This window comes from Halyomorpha halys, unplaced genomic scaffold (genome assembly GCF_000696795.3).
Source record: "Halyomorpha halys isolate HHAL.00 unplaced genomic scaffold, Hhal_1.1 Scaffold723.1, whole genome shotgun sequence".
Lineage (NCBI taxonomy): Eukaryota > Metazoa > Arthropoda > Insecta > Hemiptera > Pentatomidae > Halyomorpha > Halyomorpha halys.
The window spans coordinates 809429-828341 of NW_027110197.1; the positions used below are offsets into that span (position 1 = coordinate 809429).

An 18913-nucleotide genomic window follows, 5' to 3' on the forward strand; every position below is an offset into this window, starting at 1 on the left:
AATTATAAAAATCTTTATTACAATTTATAATATTTCCAAATGTTTATAATATATTGGAGAAAGATAGTCCGGGTGGCGGTCAATAAAGGTTTCAAAATAGTACCAAAAAAAAATTTATTGTTAAACAACGTTTCGTTCGTCAGAGCTTCGTCAGGGCTGATAAGAATGACATTCAGACAATTTATTACTGTTTTATTGACAATTTATTATTATTGCCATATTTATATAAAACAATAAGTACTGAAGGAAACCTTCGAAAAAATGTCAGAAGTTAAACTGTTACAAGAAAGAAAAAGTTTGCCAAGTATTCCTTCATCATCATTCCTAGTATTTTTTATCGTCTTATTTTTTTTTTTTTTTTGAGATTTATTATTTGTCTATAGCGAATCTTATTACCTATATTTGAAGGTTAGTGATCTGTCGTTTGAAACAAAAATTTTGTAATGAGCCGTTGTTGAAATACAGATTTATCTAGAAAGGAGCTTTAACAAATGAACAGTCAAAAGTAGTAAGCACACACTGATGAAGTTAATACCGCACACATTTTACACTAATCCAAAACTTCTGTCCAATGCCGGGTCAAATCGGATAAGCCGTTTTCGAAATATAGGTATACCGAGCAAAATAGGTTTATTCATGCGTAAGGCGTAACTGAAGGAATCTGATGAAATCAATATGGGACCATTACCAACTACCAAATACCAACTAGGTATTTAATCGTACAACCCCGGAAAATATAATCAAAATCAGAAATGATTCGATAGATTATGCCCGAGTATGATTCGATAAGTTTGACTGCACAGACACGGAACCGAAAAAAATTGGTTTAATTAACATTTAGAATATAAAATGCGGCTAAAAATTTTAGATTCTGAGAACATTTCCTGCATGAAGATAAAGCTCCTCAATTTACGGTAGTGAGAAAGCAAAAAATAAAAATATAAAACCACGTTAAACCCTTTGCTTAGTAATCTTTTTGTTATATAGATGATGTATTGAAAATAATAACTAAACGGGAACTAACATATTGTTAACTAGACCTATTGGTTATAAGCATGTATTTAATATTCTAGAGGCAGGCCTGGTGATTGAGCTTTCAAAAGACTGAATGGTTTCCTGGGATAATTACCTGTAGAAAGCCATTATAACTGAGAACTGTTAGAAATAGTACGCCTTCGTGTTGGCTAACAGACTATCTTTATACAGCTTTGTTAAATTATTTTTTTAGTAAGTAATAACTTGGCTTAAAAATAAATTCGAAATTAAGTTATAAATAAAAAAAGTACACGAAGAGGTTAATGATAGTAATAGAGGTATAATATATTGGGCAAGTTTCATATATTCATCAATATTACTATCCGAGTTACATTACACATTTTCTTAATTTCAATACAACCAAGAAAGTAAGAATAGTTTTTAAATAGTGATATTTAGATATCATTTTACCTTAGGATTTTTTTTTTATTAATAATTACAAACATTATCCAAATAGTGTCAACCTTTTTTACTAAAACATATTACTTTCGGCCGATCCAGCCATCATGAAGGACAATAGCATAAAATAATAGCTTTAATTATATCTAATTTTCAATAGTAACAAAACAGTACTAATTATAATTTGCATGCCTTAATTTTAATATCACAGCCGTACATTGATACACAAATTTCCAGGCTATTATGCCCAAGTCAATTAGTTAAAAAATCACTAGTTAAAAATCACACTTAAAATAAACCTGTAAAACTCAAACATAAGCCATGTTTTCCAACGATGCCCATGTTTTACACCACACCTCAATAGCTGAGGACTAAACCAAGATATCTCAGAATCCTTGGAGACGATGATAAAATAGAATTGGTGTTTCAGTTTTTGAAATCACAAAATTTACTAACAAAAATATAACTTGATCGGAAGGAAAAAATAATAAATAAAAAAATAATAATAATAAAATAAATAAATAAAATAATAAATAATCAAATTAAAAAATAAATAAAATTTAACGAAGATTAGAAAAATTAAATAAAATATATATGGCGTTGATGACCAATGAAGTTCGGTGCCACTAAACGAACAACCAAACAAACAAACATATTTGATAGTGATAAAGTTGCACCATTTTATGATTTAATTTACCTATTTTTCACTACAACATTTCTTAATAATTTCTATCCTTCACGATATTCGTATTATTATTAACAATTGACTTGATATGATTTTCATTTCGTGACTTGATTCTTGGTCATCACCCATCATTTAATTTAATGGTTCGAAATTTACACTGGATATGTATTGAATATGGGTTGGCAATAACAGGAAAATAATATAGGAAATCAAATAATATTGTTCTTACTACTTTTTAGATCTCTTAGGAGCATAATTTTTTTTGGTATAATTTCTTACCTGCTTTGTATGTGTATTTTAATTTTTCCCTGCAAAGTGGAGCGAAATATTGGTTATCATTAAATATTTTTTACTAGTTGTACCTTTATTGACCGCCACCCGTAATATATATATTATTACAATTAGCTAAATCTTTGAAAATCGACTGTTTAATCATTTAATTTAATCATCATCAGAAACGGGTTGTACATTTATTTGACAGGTTTTATTAATTTAATAGTTCTCATATAATGACCTAACAAAACCAAATCATAGGCGTGGCCAAGTACGGGTATATTACACTCCACAACTATACTATTTTCTGTTATAACTAACTACTTTTGTAATGAACTTTTCCATTGTCAAACTAAAGGAAAAAAAGGGAATTTCATATTTTAAACATTAATGGACGTTTTTTTTTTAGAATATTACCAGTTCGTATTATATTAAATGTTTTGGACCAGTGGTCCCCTACCGATGGTCCGGTAACACATAATTTTGTGAGGATTTACTGTTAGAATTATTTCATTAATTATCTAACCTAATGTTTGTCCCAGGTTAAAGGTTTTAATAGGCAAATGCCCAATGAAAGTAAATGCAAAATGGACTTTTAATCTACTCAATTTTTCCGAGAAAAAAAAAAGCGGTACCCTCCATTGCTTTAAGTAGTGAGTGGGTGTGGGCAGCACATGGTTTCCGGCGTAGTGGTCCGTTAACTCCTACGGGTTGGGGACCACTATTTCGGACAAGCACATCGGTACAGGGTTAGCTAATATCTGAGCCAAAATTTACCTATATAAAGAAAATAAAGTTCAAAGTTTTTGTAGATTTATGAAAAGAAAAAATGGATTATAAGTCTGGTTTAGAATATGTTATAATATTTTCACTGGGAAACGTGTGATTAATGAGTTGTCTTTTTTCTAACCTCACATCATTTATAATTATCAAATAATACAATAAATAATCTAAAATATATACTCATATATAAAATGTCCTTCCTTTCTTGCATGAGGGAGTGCTTGGGGGGCTAGATCCGCTGGAATTGGGAATATTTGCCCAGGAGCCGCTACCCCGGGAGTGGAGGAGATGTTACATAAATGGGGAGGGACCGCCCACTGGTTGTGATTGTGACAATAAGGAAAAATTAGTCAACTTTTATAAGTTTTTATTTTCATACTGGAATCGTTCACAAAAATCATAATGTATTATCTTGTTACAGATGAAAAACCCGATTCCGAAGTAAACTAAAGTGCTGAGAACAAAGTGATCCACCGCTGTCGATGTGAAGGAGCCGATGTGCGACATGCGTGGGAAGCAGCAAATCGAGGAGGTGGAGGGAGGGGAGGAGGAGGAAGAGGAGGAGGAGTATCGGAGGGCCGGCGACGGAGGCGGGTTCTGGATGTCCGCCGTCAATGCCGCCTCCGGGATGGACATGATACCCGAGTCCGGCTTTATATCCAGCCAGCCCTCCATGGCCGAATTCATCCTCCCGCACCACATCACCGGTGGTGAGCCCAGTCCCGGCCCCTATCCCCAGCCCATCGACCCACAGCAGTCCGTACAGGAGTACCCCTGGATGAAGGAGAAGAAGACAGCCAGGAAGAGCAACCAGCAAGGTTAGTAACGTTTGCATGTTTTTTATTCAATTAGATAATCCGACAATATGGATTGGATGAAATGCTAAAACCGAATTACCAATAAATTATTTACAAAATATAGATGCAAAGTGCTGAAGTAAGGAGATAAGTAATACAATTTATTGGCGGTGCCGGTTCGAATCCGGCCTGGGACGTTGACTTTTTTCATTGAGTGGTGGTCCCACAAAATGAAGAACTTTGACCCCCAACCATGGTTAGGCAGTATAGGACTCCAATGGGAGTCTTGGCCGAAAAAAAAAAAAAAAAGTAATACAACTCACCCGCGAACATATTGTTGGAAATATTAATATTCATTTACGAATCATTTAATTATTTATGAACATATAAGTACTTTTCGACACATTCATTTAACTTGGTTGCAATGCACTTGGTTATGCCCTTGAAAACGTTAGGTCCGAATAAGTATAATGCTAATGTTAACAGCTAACTAAATAGTTTCTAACATTAATTTTGTATTAAAAATTTTGCAAGGATTTTAGGTAATTCGCTCTTATTTAATTCAGTGTAGGTTCACATTTTTAATAAAAACCAAGAAGATTATTTTTTTTTCTGCATTTTTGTTTTGTCACACTTCAAATCAAATCAAATTAGTGTTCAATGCCCTCTAAAACATAGAAATACCTTCCTTAAATCTTAACAGGTAAAAACCCTATGCTGGAATGCGGGCTGAAACATTAGGTTTAAATAAAAACTAGAACTAATTGTTTTATAATTACAATGTATCCATATACATATTTTTTTGAACAAATTGAATTAAATGTCACCTCAAAATTTCGTATCCTTCGTTCAAATAATCTTAGGAAGGAGTGGCAAAGGTTTCAGTCAAATATAAATATTTTTTTCCATAGTCAACATTCCCTTATTTTGTAAAAAAACTTAAGATTTGTTTCAATTGATTTCTGGGCGAATAAGTTATTTGGCATTTTTACGGTTTTAAAATTCAGGCAGGTATTTTAAAATTTGTATAACCAAAGTAGAAATCTCATTTAAAATTAGTGTTATTTTTCTTTATAAATTCTGCAACTAAACAACGCAAATGTTCGGCGAAGTTTAAAGATTTTAGGCAATCACTTTAAGCCGATTAATCTATCTTATCGATATTAAAACTTTTTCAGTAAACAGTGAGTAGAGAAGGCTCAAACATGAGTCATAGATACTGGGACCTATCTAGCATGACTAAGGTTAGCAACCTACATATTGTGGGCTGTCTACGAGGCAGCATTACTCAGTATAGATAAGGTACAGTTAACAGCTGTTGCGAAGATGAACTTTCCAAGTTCGTCCATAAAATGCTAATGAAGCTTCCTCAGCTTCTGGAATAGTTCACGAACAGCGATCGATCCCGGCCAAGTTTTAACTTACAACTTAACTTCCTCATGGAAGAAAATTCTTGAGCTGAGAAAGTTGGGGATGTGATGTATATGTGTCAGAGCTACTAGAAACTTTCTTAAAAGAAACTAAATCATGAATTACCCTATTTTTATTTTAAAATGTACTGTCAGACAATTAGGATTTTTTGAATATGTATTAATCAGAATCTAATTTATTGATCTTTATTTAAGCCAAATTACTTATCTACCAGGCCATAAACTAGGTAATAATTTCTTCAGTCTTCTTTTTTTTTTAGCTCAGGTAGTTGTAAAAGATCAATGAATATTGAATAAATATTCAAAACCTAATGATAGTTTTCCATCAAGTTTAAACATGCGCTCTCTCACTTCACCAAAAAAGTTTTTTTCAACGACTGGATTATAAAATTCTTCTTTGTTTACGGAAAGATTCTCGCGATAAATCTTTAGGCATCAAGTTAATAAAACAAATCCGCAAAAAAAAATATTCAATTAGGAAACAGTAACATTTAGTGACAAAGTTAAGGCACTTTGTTACCAATTTAATTTAAACAACCAGATTACAAAATATTCCTTAGTGAAAAGCGATTGATTTCTTAGGCGCTGCAAAAAAAGGAAAGTATTATAGTAGATTTTTTACGTTCTTGGACTTGAGAACTGCGGGCGGCCCCACGAAAGGAAGAACTTGACCCCCACCATGGTTAGAATAGGTTGCTCACGTCTAGATAACCCCATCGTGTTTCATAAATGACCAGGATAAAAAAATTAATAAATAAAAATTACTAAACAAACGTACATTATGTTAAGAAAAAGAGCTCAATGAGAGATTCATCTTTTTATTCAACCATATCATAATTGACCATCTTGATAATTTTTAGTCTCACATTGACTATCTCCTCATATTTTTTCAAGATTATTGATTGAAATATAGTGAATTTGATCTTTTGGATCAAATATTCAGACATATTTTATGATGATGATTCTATATTTTTTAAAAATATATTTACAAAAAATTTAGATAAAATTAAGTTTAACCATTTTATATTTTTCATTGTTAATGGTTGTGAATATTTACCCACGCCGATTATCTCGCTAACAGACTGTTTAAGAAAAAAATATTGTATTATCATGCGTAGTGCTTACAACAATGCAATAATTATCTGTCCAATTTTGTGTGCTTCTTTTACTCATAGAAATAATAGGGGTATTCATGATGTGTCAAATGTAAAATATTTTACCATGTTAAATGTTATAAGTATAGGATTGTGAGCAGCCCTATTTAAAGTAATGTTAAATATTAAATCCATAAGAGCTCCTAGCAGATTTTCTGAACAACTTGTTTTACAACCTTTCTTTCCAAAACTTCATGTCATTGTTTACATCTATGTTTTGATTCATTATTTTTATTGTCATCCATTGCTTTATTAGTTATTAAAACATTCAGAACAATACTAACACAAGCTACGAGCAAGTAACCTAACACGACGACTAACAAAGTAGTGACGGGCTCAGCTGGTCTGTTACATGACGTCATTCTCCATTTAACAGACCTAGTAACTGACTCTCAACCATGTTATATGTTATATCGTCTTGACATGGTAAAAGAAGGAATTATTTATCCATTGAACATGTTAAACTAAAGATCATGAATAAATGAATACCCCTAATAAAGGCTTAGTGAACCCGAAGGTTCGGTGCTTAAACCACCAAAGGTTCTCTAAATATGTACACCTTTCCAGTGACGCCCATACAAATCCAAATCAACTAAATCAGTTTAAATGCAATCCTCCCATCTACGTTTCGGTCACCCCTCGGACCTTTACCCGTTGATTAACATTTTAAGGATCCGCTCATTACTAAGACCCATTACCTGCAAATATGCCGTGGTGAATTATTTTTACAACCTACATGTAACCTGTAACAACATACATGTGACTTGATTTATTTTTACCGGATGCAGTTCCCTTATTTCAGTGATATGTAGCCTTCTTAATTGTCCCTTTAATTAATCCTTTTTCGGTCCGAATATTTTATATCCTTTATCTTTTAAAAAGGAGATATAATAAATTAAAGGTTAGAAATTTTATGTTTTATTATTATAATTTTAAATTAATTGATCAATCAGGAAAAATAATTTCTATACACATTTTCTAACAGGAATTAATAACATCATGAAAATAAAAATTGACTTTAAACTTTTAATTTTCCCCGGTATGGTAGCTTGTACTTTGCAACCCAACTTACGAAACGTTATAAAACTTAAAATATTACCATTCTTGGTCACAGAGCAATTCTTGGGAACTTCTAGTTTGGAACAGTGCCCATTGTTCCTAGGTTTCCATTGTTGACAACAATCAACAAGATGAATGTCAGATTGCAAGAACTGTCTCAAAAACCGCACAAAGGAATTGTCCATTGCAAGCTTTTCTCTAAAATTGATTACTAAGTAAAATGTTGGAAGGTATTGGTCCTCTGAAACTGGTTATTTAATGTATCGAGTCGGATCAGGAAAATTTATTAACTAAGATGAGATTTGCTTTAAATTATTTTATCATTCAAAAGTTGTAATTTTATTAAAAATTATTTTATCATTCAAAAGTTGTTAGTATATGGCAGCAATATTCTCTATCCTTTTTTACTTCCTCACTACCAAAGGTGGAGAAGTTTTCTTATTCGTCCAGGTAATGAAAAATATTTATATTTTATGAACATTTGAAAAAAAAAAATTGAACTTCGTGTATGGGCTTATCGGTTGAACTAATAATTCAATTTTGATGAAATTTGAGATTGTTCGGGTTGGTACTAGGTTGGGACCTTTAAGCGGATACAATCTACCTTAAAATTACCTTCAGGCAATGAAAGAATATTTGTGTTTATTATGTATACATGCTCCTATTGTTGTATTATGTATTGGTTTCTGTATAAGATAATAAAAATAATGGAAGGTTAAGAGAAAAAAATAGCAATTAATTACCTATCCAATAGAAATTTCCCTATAAATAATAATTTCAATATAACATAATAAACCTTATAATTACGTACACAAAAATATATTATTATGTAACCAGAATTTGCAGACGTTTTTGTTTTTTATTTTGTTACCTGGGCTTTCCCAAATCTTATTTTACAAGTGACTATTGAAACAAAATCAAGTTTTTTTAATAATTTATTTATTCATATTTACAACTGTATACATATATACACATCAAGTAAATTTGCTGTAAGTGATATTATGACATGATAAAAACATGTGGAGAATCTACCTATTGATAGAACTCCAAAAACATTTCTAAAGGAGCAGATCTCGTGGCCATCTTCTTTTCAGACGTCTAGGAGGATTATTAGATAGTGAAGGAGAAGCCAGGTTAGAAACGAGTTGGTTTGGGTGGTTGGGAAGTTTATTATGGAAGGATTGGTATCTGGTTCTGGCCAAATCGGCAACATAAGGGACATTGAGGTCCTGATGGATGATTTGATTTGTGACAAAGTAAGGAGCATTAAGGATTTTACGAAGGATTTTGGACTGTAAGGATTGGATTCGAAAGGAATTAGATGGTTTAGTGGAGCCCCTAAGCTCAACTCCAAATAGGCCTTATAATAGTCATGTAGATCAAGTCTTTAAATCAAGTTTAAAATTATTGAAATTCATTATTATGAACAGTTTACAACATTAATATTTTATCATTCATCGATCACGGATATTAATTTTAGCTATATTTATTTTAAAATTTGTAGATATTTTATTATTATTTTATATGAATATTACAAATGATATATTAATTTGTAGTTTTTTTTTTCGTAAGAAAGATTTAAAAATCACATCATCTCACAAGGAATGAGAAAACAAGCAAAAGAACCAAAGATGAAACAATTAAATACTTTTATACTTTACAACCCCAGTATCACTCCAATATAGGGGTTATTGCCTATTAACAAAGAATAATTCTCATTAACTAGCAAAGTTAAGCTCTTAGCAAATGTGAAAAAGAAAAGCGTGTAAAAGGAATATAAAAAATTTATAAAACATTGTTCTGATTAAACCGAAATATTTCATGAAAGTACTCGGTGATGGGCAATGGAAAAGTTAATGCGTAATTTTGCTGTTATGTTTTACCATTAATTCTTTAAAATGAGCTGATTCCTTTGCTAATTATATTTTATCTAATACCTTACAGTTTAATATTACCCAGTAATTTACCATGAACGAACACTTTCTGAGTCCTTAGCAATTTTTCGTTATGGAATGAAACGAGATTGAAATACATATTAATTTTAAATTGAACATTAAAATTATTGAGCTGGTTATATTCTATATTGGTTCATTGTAATTAAATCAATACTATCATTAATAATTTTAAAAATTCAATTTAGATAAATCGCTAAAGAATTAATGGACAATAAAAAAGTTGAACTGAGAATCGGATAGAACCAATGGGAAAAGACATGGATTCCTTAACTAACGAATGTGAACATGATACGCAACGAATCGAGTGTAATTAAAAACTCTATTCTTCATTTTTATATGAAATATCACAAAGACTATTTTTATTTTTATTATTTTTGTAACTAATTTAGAAAGTAAAATGCATTTAATAGGACTAAAATTTTTTTAGCTGTTTTTTGATATTTTAAACATTAAACGTTGTTGCGTAAAAAGATACTGTAACAATATGATGAACGAATGAGTGTTTTTCTTATTTTTATTTGTTCACTGTTTGGTTGTCCAATACCTAAATATTTTTCTCTTCTTTTTTTCTAAAGCTTATTCTTCACAAATCCCCTCTTCTTCCACCGATTCATCAATCATATTCTCAGTCTTTCTTTCACTCCTCATTCCTTAAATACCTTTTTTTGCTCTTGAATTATCAATCTTTTAGCCTGAGAAAAAGCGATTAAATCTTCGTCTATAGTTTTAAGGAGATTAACAAGAATTTGAAGTCTTAAAAAAGTTGTCTTATTTTATTGAATAGTGGTACATCTGACAGGAAAAATAATTATTTTTAAATTTATTTGACGTATTCTTAGAACTTTATCGTAGACTGACTTACTTTTAGACAACCATACTACCTTTGGGACAGTATCTAGAGAAACCACAGTAGAAAAATAAACTCTTGTCTAAGGCAATATCTTTGGACACATCAATTCAAAATAATAAGAAAAAAAAATGTTTTTGTCAGAAATATTTAAGAGCTAACATTTCTGGGCTTGAGATCCTATTCGCGAGCTACATTTAAAGGATAGGAGCGTAGTACACGATCCCAACCCGCGAACAGACAGTTCTCACGGACCTTCAACCTCAAGACAAAGACGAACAACAGTTATTGTTGCGGGCAGTGAACAGAGCAGGTGCCAGCGCAGATTGTTGCACCCAACCACCAATTATATGGAAGGCTTTGAGGCAATTAATGCAATCAAAGAGCACTAGCCCCCGTAGGCAGGCTGTCCCCGGGCAGCTAACAGTATCTTGCGGTCGGCCCCCGCGCTGCAGAGGATCCGTTACTTGTCGGGCTGCTCACCTTTCGGTCCTTTGTCTGAGATTACAGTTAGCATTGAACTCCAAGCAGGGGGTAGTCATCTCTTCTAGCTGTTGAGGAAATTCCAGCCACTTAACCTGGGTCTGACGACAGGTAGAGGCGGAACAGACTGGCGAACAAAGACTACGTCTATTGCACCAATCTCTTAAAAACTTAATAGTATAAGTTGAAGTTTAATTTTATTCTTAGGCCTCTTTCTAACGATAAATTTACTATTGCCATATACTACATATACTATGAGGCCTTATAGCTGAGCAGGCTCGGACTCAAGAGCACTTAGTTTAGAAGGTAATGAATGGGTTCGAATCACACTTGGGTCAGCTAGCTCTTGAAGAAGTGCAAAGGTGACTTATAACATTCTTGACGTGTCGAGGAAAAGTGTAAAGTTAATTTATAACATTTTAAATTCACTATCATGAAGAAGTGGCTTATAATATTTTAAATATACTATCTTGAAGAAGTATGAAGGTGGCTTCTAACATTCTGCTATCAGACCATATAAATAGTATTAGCTCCAAAGTATTTAAAAGAAAAAAAAATGTTTGATTAGTGTTTTCTCAAAATAATGTTTTCTAATTTAAATTATTGTTGATTAGATTATTTAATTTTTAAAATGATACACTGTCATATAGTTAAAGGGCGTAAAACAATGTGTTCATCAACACCAATTGTTTGTAAAGGATTCATGGTTTTCTATTTTAACCTATTTAGATCAGTTTTACAATTAGCAGTAAATTTTAAATGTTTTTCTTTGAACAAAGAATTTCATATTTACTATTAAGTTGAATATATACATTATTAGTTTATTGATAAATTGTATATTAATTTTTTATTTGCCAATTAAAATTAAATCTGTACCGCTGGAGGGTCAGGAGTTCAGTACTTTGTATGTGAGAACTGTTACTAGACCAAAGGTTGTGTAAGGGGGTGATTTGGCCAGAATCATGCTCTACTGCCAGATTTTACCCAATTAAAGGTACCCGATTTAGGAGAGTGGGGGAACCTATTGTTTGACAATAGATAATTTAAATTAAAACAGAAATATAATTTATAATCAACAAAAAATTTTAAATTACTTTTGAAAAACAATTTAATTTGGACGAACAGCCAATAAAACCGTTTTAACAAATTTTTATTTTTAAACTTGAGAACTTGGGTTTTTAGGTGAGAATATTTTTTATTTTTAAAATCAAATCACAGAAGTCTCGAAATATTGGATAGATTTTTTTTACATCAAAATATTGAAGTTTTGAAAAAATTGGATACTACGAAAACATCTATTCATTTAAAATTACTGTTCAGTTTATTTTCTCTAGGTCTACATACGCAACGGTTTTATGAAGGTGTAATGTATTTTAATAGAGGATAGTTAAAATTCATAAGCAATTTAATTCTTTTTCAATAGCTAATTCATATCGTATACACTGTCAAAAAAGGTGGCGGCCACTGCGGCTACTAGATGCCGGCTAGACAAACACAAGCAGGTAGCTCGAAAAGACATTGCCATAGATCACCCAGAAGCCGCACCCTTATTAGTCCAGTCAGTGAAAAATCGCTACCTGAAATTAGTGAGATACTTCAGGAGTCGGTCCTTCTGATCCCCCAATAACTACAGGTTTTCCTCTAATGCCTTACCTTTTTGTGGCAAAGATTGCGAAAGGAGTTCTATTGCTTCATGGTTGATTTACTGCTGCAGCTAGGTCTGCAAGCTGGCGCAATATATTTTACAAAATATCAACAAGGAATGAAGATGTCAATGAAGGACAGTTTGAGAAAATTTATAGTGGCTGTGCCTCGGACAAGGCATTAAAAGTCATTATTTTGTCTAAAACATTGATTTAGAGATGAAGTCCAATAATAATAATAATAATAATAATAACAATTTATATATTCAAATAAAATGTTAATAATACCTCAATAGAAAAGGAATCCTCTCATCTATACTACGGTCGACACCTAAGATGCTTACGCGTCAGTTTGTTGATGGAAGATGAACCTAGCTGAATTCTTATGCCGACTCTCTCATCTTCAGAAATATTTTTTCTAAATAATAACAATTATTCAAAATAATGTGGTGTTACAAATCCAAGAGCTAAGCCTTTAACCAAGAAGTGAGGCTAGAGCCCGGTTGTAATAAAAAAAAATAGCGTTTTGAACTATTAATTTTGTTTATTTATTGAAATTTATCAACTGTATAAAATAAATAAATTATTTTTTTTCTAAATACAATAAGTAAATATGAATGTTTCAAAATACGCGATATATAATAACAATTATTCAAACTAATAGTCTATTACAAATCCAAGCGCCACGCCTTTTACCAAGAACTGACCCTAGAGCCCGGTTATAATGAAAAAAAAAGAAGCTTTTTCAACTATTAATTTTGTTTATTTATTGAAATTTATCAACTGTATAAAATAAATAAATTAAATTTTTTTAAAGAATACTATAAGTAATTATGAATGTTTCAGAATACACGATAGATAATAACAATTATTCAAAATAATAGTGTATTATAAATCCAAGCGCCACGCCTTTTACCAAGAACTGTGCCTAGAGCCCGGTTATAATTAAAAAAAAAAGCGTTTTCAACTATTAATTTTGTTTATTTATCTAAGTTTTTAGTTTATCTCAGCAAATATGAATGTTTCAAACATCATTTTGAGAAGGAATCACCAAATTGTGGTACTTCAATCATTGCTATAAATTAAAAGACCCAGAGGCCATCTTCTTTGTCAACTATTAATAAATACGAATAATTCTACTTCTTACTATTAACGGTTTCATTTTGAATATGGCGCTGAAAACTTATTTGTTTTATTACTTTAACTTTTCCCAACATCTGATCGGCGTGATGACATTGGAAAATTATTTTGTGCAATATTATAATGAAAAATATTGGTCAAACCATAGTTTGTAATAAGGACCGTTTAACACTAACATAGACAATATTTCTATTTGATATACTGCGTAATGTAGATGAAATTTATGACTTTGAAGTTCCAAAAACACAACTTTTTTTCGAAAAAGGCTAAAACACTTTTTATATTTATTTTCTCAAGTCCCTAATTTGAGTTGTTTTTTAAACGACTGATGAATTAAAAATCAGGAGCAACGCTACATTAGAATTTTAAATTTTCTCAATCATGAAAGATTTTGTGAATTTTCCATTTTTCAAACAATTGAGGTTTAAGTTCAAAAATCAGTTCCTAGCCATTTTTGAGAAATTTTTTTTTTCGATTTTAAGGTTTGGGAAGGGAGCCAGTGAGATCCTTACCATTGTACAAATTGGATGCAGAAGTCCTTAAAAAAATGTTTTATGGGAATTTTAGTACAATACTGATTACTATATATACATTATGACTAGGATGATTATTATTATCAATAGAGAATTATAAGATAGGAATTCGGTTGTTATTTGAAACATTTTAAGGCTTCTTCACGTGGGTAGCAATATTTTTAATTTTCTTGAGTTATTCTTTATTTTTTTTTCTTCAGGAGAGTAATTTTTTCTTGCTATTATATCGATCTTATGTTATTGAGGGAACTTATTCAAAACCTGATTTATTTTCATAGTTCTTTATCTTACTAAGGAAGATTATTTCGATTGAGGAACTTTCTTAACCATTCATCTAAGGTGGATTAAAAGCAGAATATAAGAAAAAAAGAGAAAAGATTATCTGACTAGTTATGTTTGTGGTGGGGAGAACGAATGACTAGGGAGCTGAAGAGATAAAGTGACTCCTCTAAACTCAGATGTTGGCGGAGCGATAAAAAGCTGTTTTACACCCTCAGACCTTGTGAGTTATAAGACGTGGGGATTAGAGACAAGCCCAGTTTAGTGCATTTATTTACACCTCGATATATAACTAACCACACCATTCCTCCTTATAGCTCCTAATTACCAGTCTTCGTTCCTTGCACTTTACACATCATCGGCGTACCTATCTTCTTTTATTCTTTTTTTTTTTCTATTTTTTTGTTTTACTTTGGCTGATACAATTATTTTCCGGTTATAGAAATCAAGACATAGATTTACTATTATTTATCCGTTACTTTATATTGTTGGAATCGCTTCAGTAAATAAGACTCTGATCCGGATCCTTAGATCTATGTTCGAATTTGGCAGTCATTAAATATATTTTAATATTCAGTCCCAGGATGATGACGAGTAATTTCCCATATATGATTAAATGAATTTGGATGGAAAACAGCATTTGAATCTCTTTCTATTCAAATCATCTCCTCGTATAGCAGTTGGTGAACAGAACTTTTCTGTAGTTCTTTAGAAGTACATTTTATTAAGTAATGAAGTCAAGAAACTTCTTTTTGAGTAGTATTGATCTGTATTTTCATAGAGCTTCTTTATCTTTGATTATTACTCCCTGTACTCCTTATACTTCCGCCAGTCTGGAAATCTCTGGTTAACTATTTGCCAATCTCCTCGGCTCCAAAGGATTCCTCGGTTTACGCCATCCATCTACCTAAGACGGGCCCTTCCTCTGCATCTGGTTCTATAGATGTTCTCACAAGGAGATCTCATTCTGTGACATACGAGCTACACAGGCAGTCCAACAATTTCAAATTCACCAAAGATGTTATATACAATTTGGTTGAATCTTATGTGGAACATCTCTGTGAATCTCTATCGACAGATTTATAGATGTATCTGTTCTGGTGCTAGATTTGGAAGGCATATTTTTTTTATTGTATATATAATATAATCTCAATTTTAAAACAAGGCATGGTGGCTCAATGAGTAAGGCGCTGTGCTACCGACTCCAAGGGCCCAACTCAGGTTCCAATCTGGCTGTGCCAGATAATAATCAATTCTGCCTTGAGTCGACCCTGTGGGTTAAGGAGCCCTTCGGGGTCCACCCAGCCTGTATATAGTGAGTATACTTGTAATGCTGGAAGATCTGTTGGTTGAGCGTGATTATGAACATATCACCTCCTTGCACAACCGATGTTCAAGAAACAATATTTCCTTACAAAGTACTAAATCCTGACTATTTAATGGGTTGGAACAGTACCGATTTTTTTTTTTTTTTTATATAGATAAAAAATAATAAGTAAATAGAGATAATTAATTAACGTGATGCTTATGGTTCCATAAACATCGTTTATAGTATTTTATATTATATTTACATAGTATTACATATATGTTTTTATTTTAAATTATTGAAAAAAGGAAATTTGTAATCCGATACATTTTTTTTTTGTGGTGGAACAAGAACCCGAGAGCCGTGGAATACTAGCGACCTCATGCCAGCGAGTAGGCAGCTGCTGCCAACGGCCTAAAAAAGCCCTACATATTATTCCTCCCCCCACCCCCTCTCCTTCCACACATTCGATTTACAGTCGATATAATTTATCGAGGCGCCCTTGAACGACAGGGCCGAATATCGATGAATCAGCTGTATGAGAGCAGCTTTCATTGACAAGGTAAAGTGAAAATAAGGAGGAAAGGTGAGGGCGTGTTTATGGCGGCTATAAAATAACTTTATTGGCGGGAGGATGGGCGTGGAGGGGGGAGGTTTTGGTCTGTTGCTCAATAGCTCCCGCCCAAATTGGCCTTTGTGCCCTCTCTGACTTATAGCTACCTTCCTCCTTTCCATATCCTCGGCTATGCCGTGTCTCCGGCCGGCTAGGGCGTTCCTCAGATTCTTTTGCCCGATAGACATGAAATAGAACCCTACTCATGTAAGTCTGAATATTGCGGTTATTTTTCACTAGTTATTGCATCTTTTGTCAGGGAGTGGGCTTCATATCGGCGCTCCTCCATCTCTTATCCTGTCCCCAAGAAGATAACCATGTTTTGAAATGGTGGGGTTGATAGAATTTGAATAATGACGTATGGGATTTACAAATGGTTATTAAAAAAAAAGTCGTGTGCAACAAAGCTTTGTCACCAAAGTCGTACTTTATTTTATTTTATGCTTGGATAATTAATGTAATTTGATTAAAATGTTACTTTAATGCTTGAAAACAATGGGGGAAAAGTGCAGTGCAGAGTATAAATAGGTATCAAGTATCAAAATAGGTCTATTTGGATGTTCAATTCATAGACAAATTTTCATCAATTTGCAGAGGCAGCAGTGTAAGGATATCATAGGGAACTTAAAAGATTCACGGGAGGACGAAATTTTGAATAGTTGTGTAGAACGAAATAGTTTTACAGAAAACAGGTGGATGGCATAATCCAAAGCTTTTGGAAAGCAAAAGTTAAGCCACGAAATTGTGACTATTTTTGTGCGTAAACATTTTCTTTATCACCTAATATGACGTCTTGTGATGAATCAGACAGTTTCCATGCCCTTGAAACGTTTAATGAATTGTTAGAACCTTTTTAGATAGAGCTCTTCATTGGTTTGTGTAAAGTATTTACATAAGTTTGAAGTGGTAAATGAAAACGCTATTAATAGTTACGCATGATATGATTGTAATGGTTTAATTTCCGTAATAATTTATAAATCAGATTGATTTTATTTATTTATTTTGAAATGTCGATACATGCTTGAGTCATGGACGTATGAAATTTTAATTTGTTATTTTGAAAAAAAAGTCGGTTATGTTAATACTGAGCGTTATTTACAAGCCCTGAGTTCTAGGTGGTGGCACTTTTTAATTGCGCAGAGGTATTCCATAATTTTTCAATCCTTAACAACCGACCTGATGAAGTTACTTACAATCTTGTTCGCTATCGAGTTTATTTCCAAAACAAAATATTTATTTATAATTTAAATTAATTCCTAAAATAACTTTCTAATTTCTTTTAATAATAAAGTATAAACCCATATATTGAGAAATAGCTATCTTTGGTTTATTATTTTCAATAATGAAACTTTTGCAACTGACTAAAACAAAAAAAATTAATTAATGCCCTCTCAATTTTGAGCTTTTACGCTTTAAGACTCGACATTACCATCCGTCATTTTGTTAAGAAATAGTGGTCAATCACATTCGTCCTGAACAATTATAAAGATGGAGGACAAATAAGTAGTTCTAAAATCATTACATCAATGCCAACAAAAAATAACAATTCAATTCAAGTAATTATTTTTCACTACTAAAAGTATTCACAGACTTGTGACGTGTACATGTAATGTAATGATTCGTTAAAAATAAATTTTTATAATAAGCTTGATGAATATTATTTATTCCTTTTCGGTTTTTTAGTTGATTGATGTTACCGCTGACTTTAACCTGTTCAACCTACTACTAAAAATATGGAAAACTGCATATAGAATTTTAGAAAATTACTCTAAACCTTTTTGTATTCATAATCTAAGCACGTTTTCAATTTCAAACTAATCCCTCCAAACAGACCCATTGAGGATGAACTTGCTCGGCTGTCAGACTACCGACGCCTCAGGCGGGCAGGGGCACACTGACATTATGCTGATGAAGGAGTATTGACAGGCGATATCTCTTCTTCAGTATGAAGCTCCGGGTGAATGGAAGCGGTCAATGATGAGGACCCATTGACCCGAAGATATCAACTCCTCCGGGTCCCATTCATCAGGGGGGTCAAGACGGATGAGGTCTCCCCTTCTATGACTCGAACTAGGGCGGGGAGGATTGTGCCACCACAGCTATCACTATTACAGAGCCTTCCAGCGTCATAAATATATTATTAAAAAAAATAAAAACTTATATTATGAATTAAAATATAACTATACCTCAACATGTTTTGAAATCAATAAATTTGGAGCCGGATTAATACAAACTATTAAACAAATAATAAATATTATCAAACGAAATAATATGAATTGACAATGAAAGTTGAATACTATGTTCATTTTGAATAAAAAAAAAATTAAAATTTTTGGCTATTATCAAAACTTTTTAGTATTACTTTAAAATAGCTCTGACCAACCGCATGACTATTCACGGGCCATGAATGTGACCAGTAAATTATTTTGCCGAATTTTATATGATAAAATTCAATGATTCTCAAAATGGAAATTCTTCATTTTTTTTTTAAACTATTTG

General features: G+C 32.2%; 1 protein-coding gene across 2 annotated transcripts in view; it reads left to right on the plus strand.

The window, feature by feature from the left end:
• The window catches only part of pb (proboscipedia), a 162309-nt gene that overhangs the window by 23246 nt on the left and 120150 nt on the right, over nt 1-18913 (plus strand). For both annotated transcript variants that reach the window (XM_014428468.2, XM_014428467.2), the window contains exon 2: nt 3597-3993. In XM_014428468.2, coding sequence (XP_014283954.1) covers nt 3672-3993 — 322 coding nt within the window. In that variant the 5' untranslated portion in view covers nt 3597-3671. The remainder of the gene's footprint in view (nt 1-3596; nt 3994-18913) is intronic.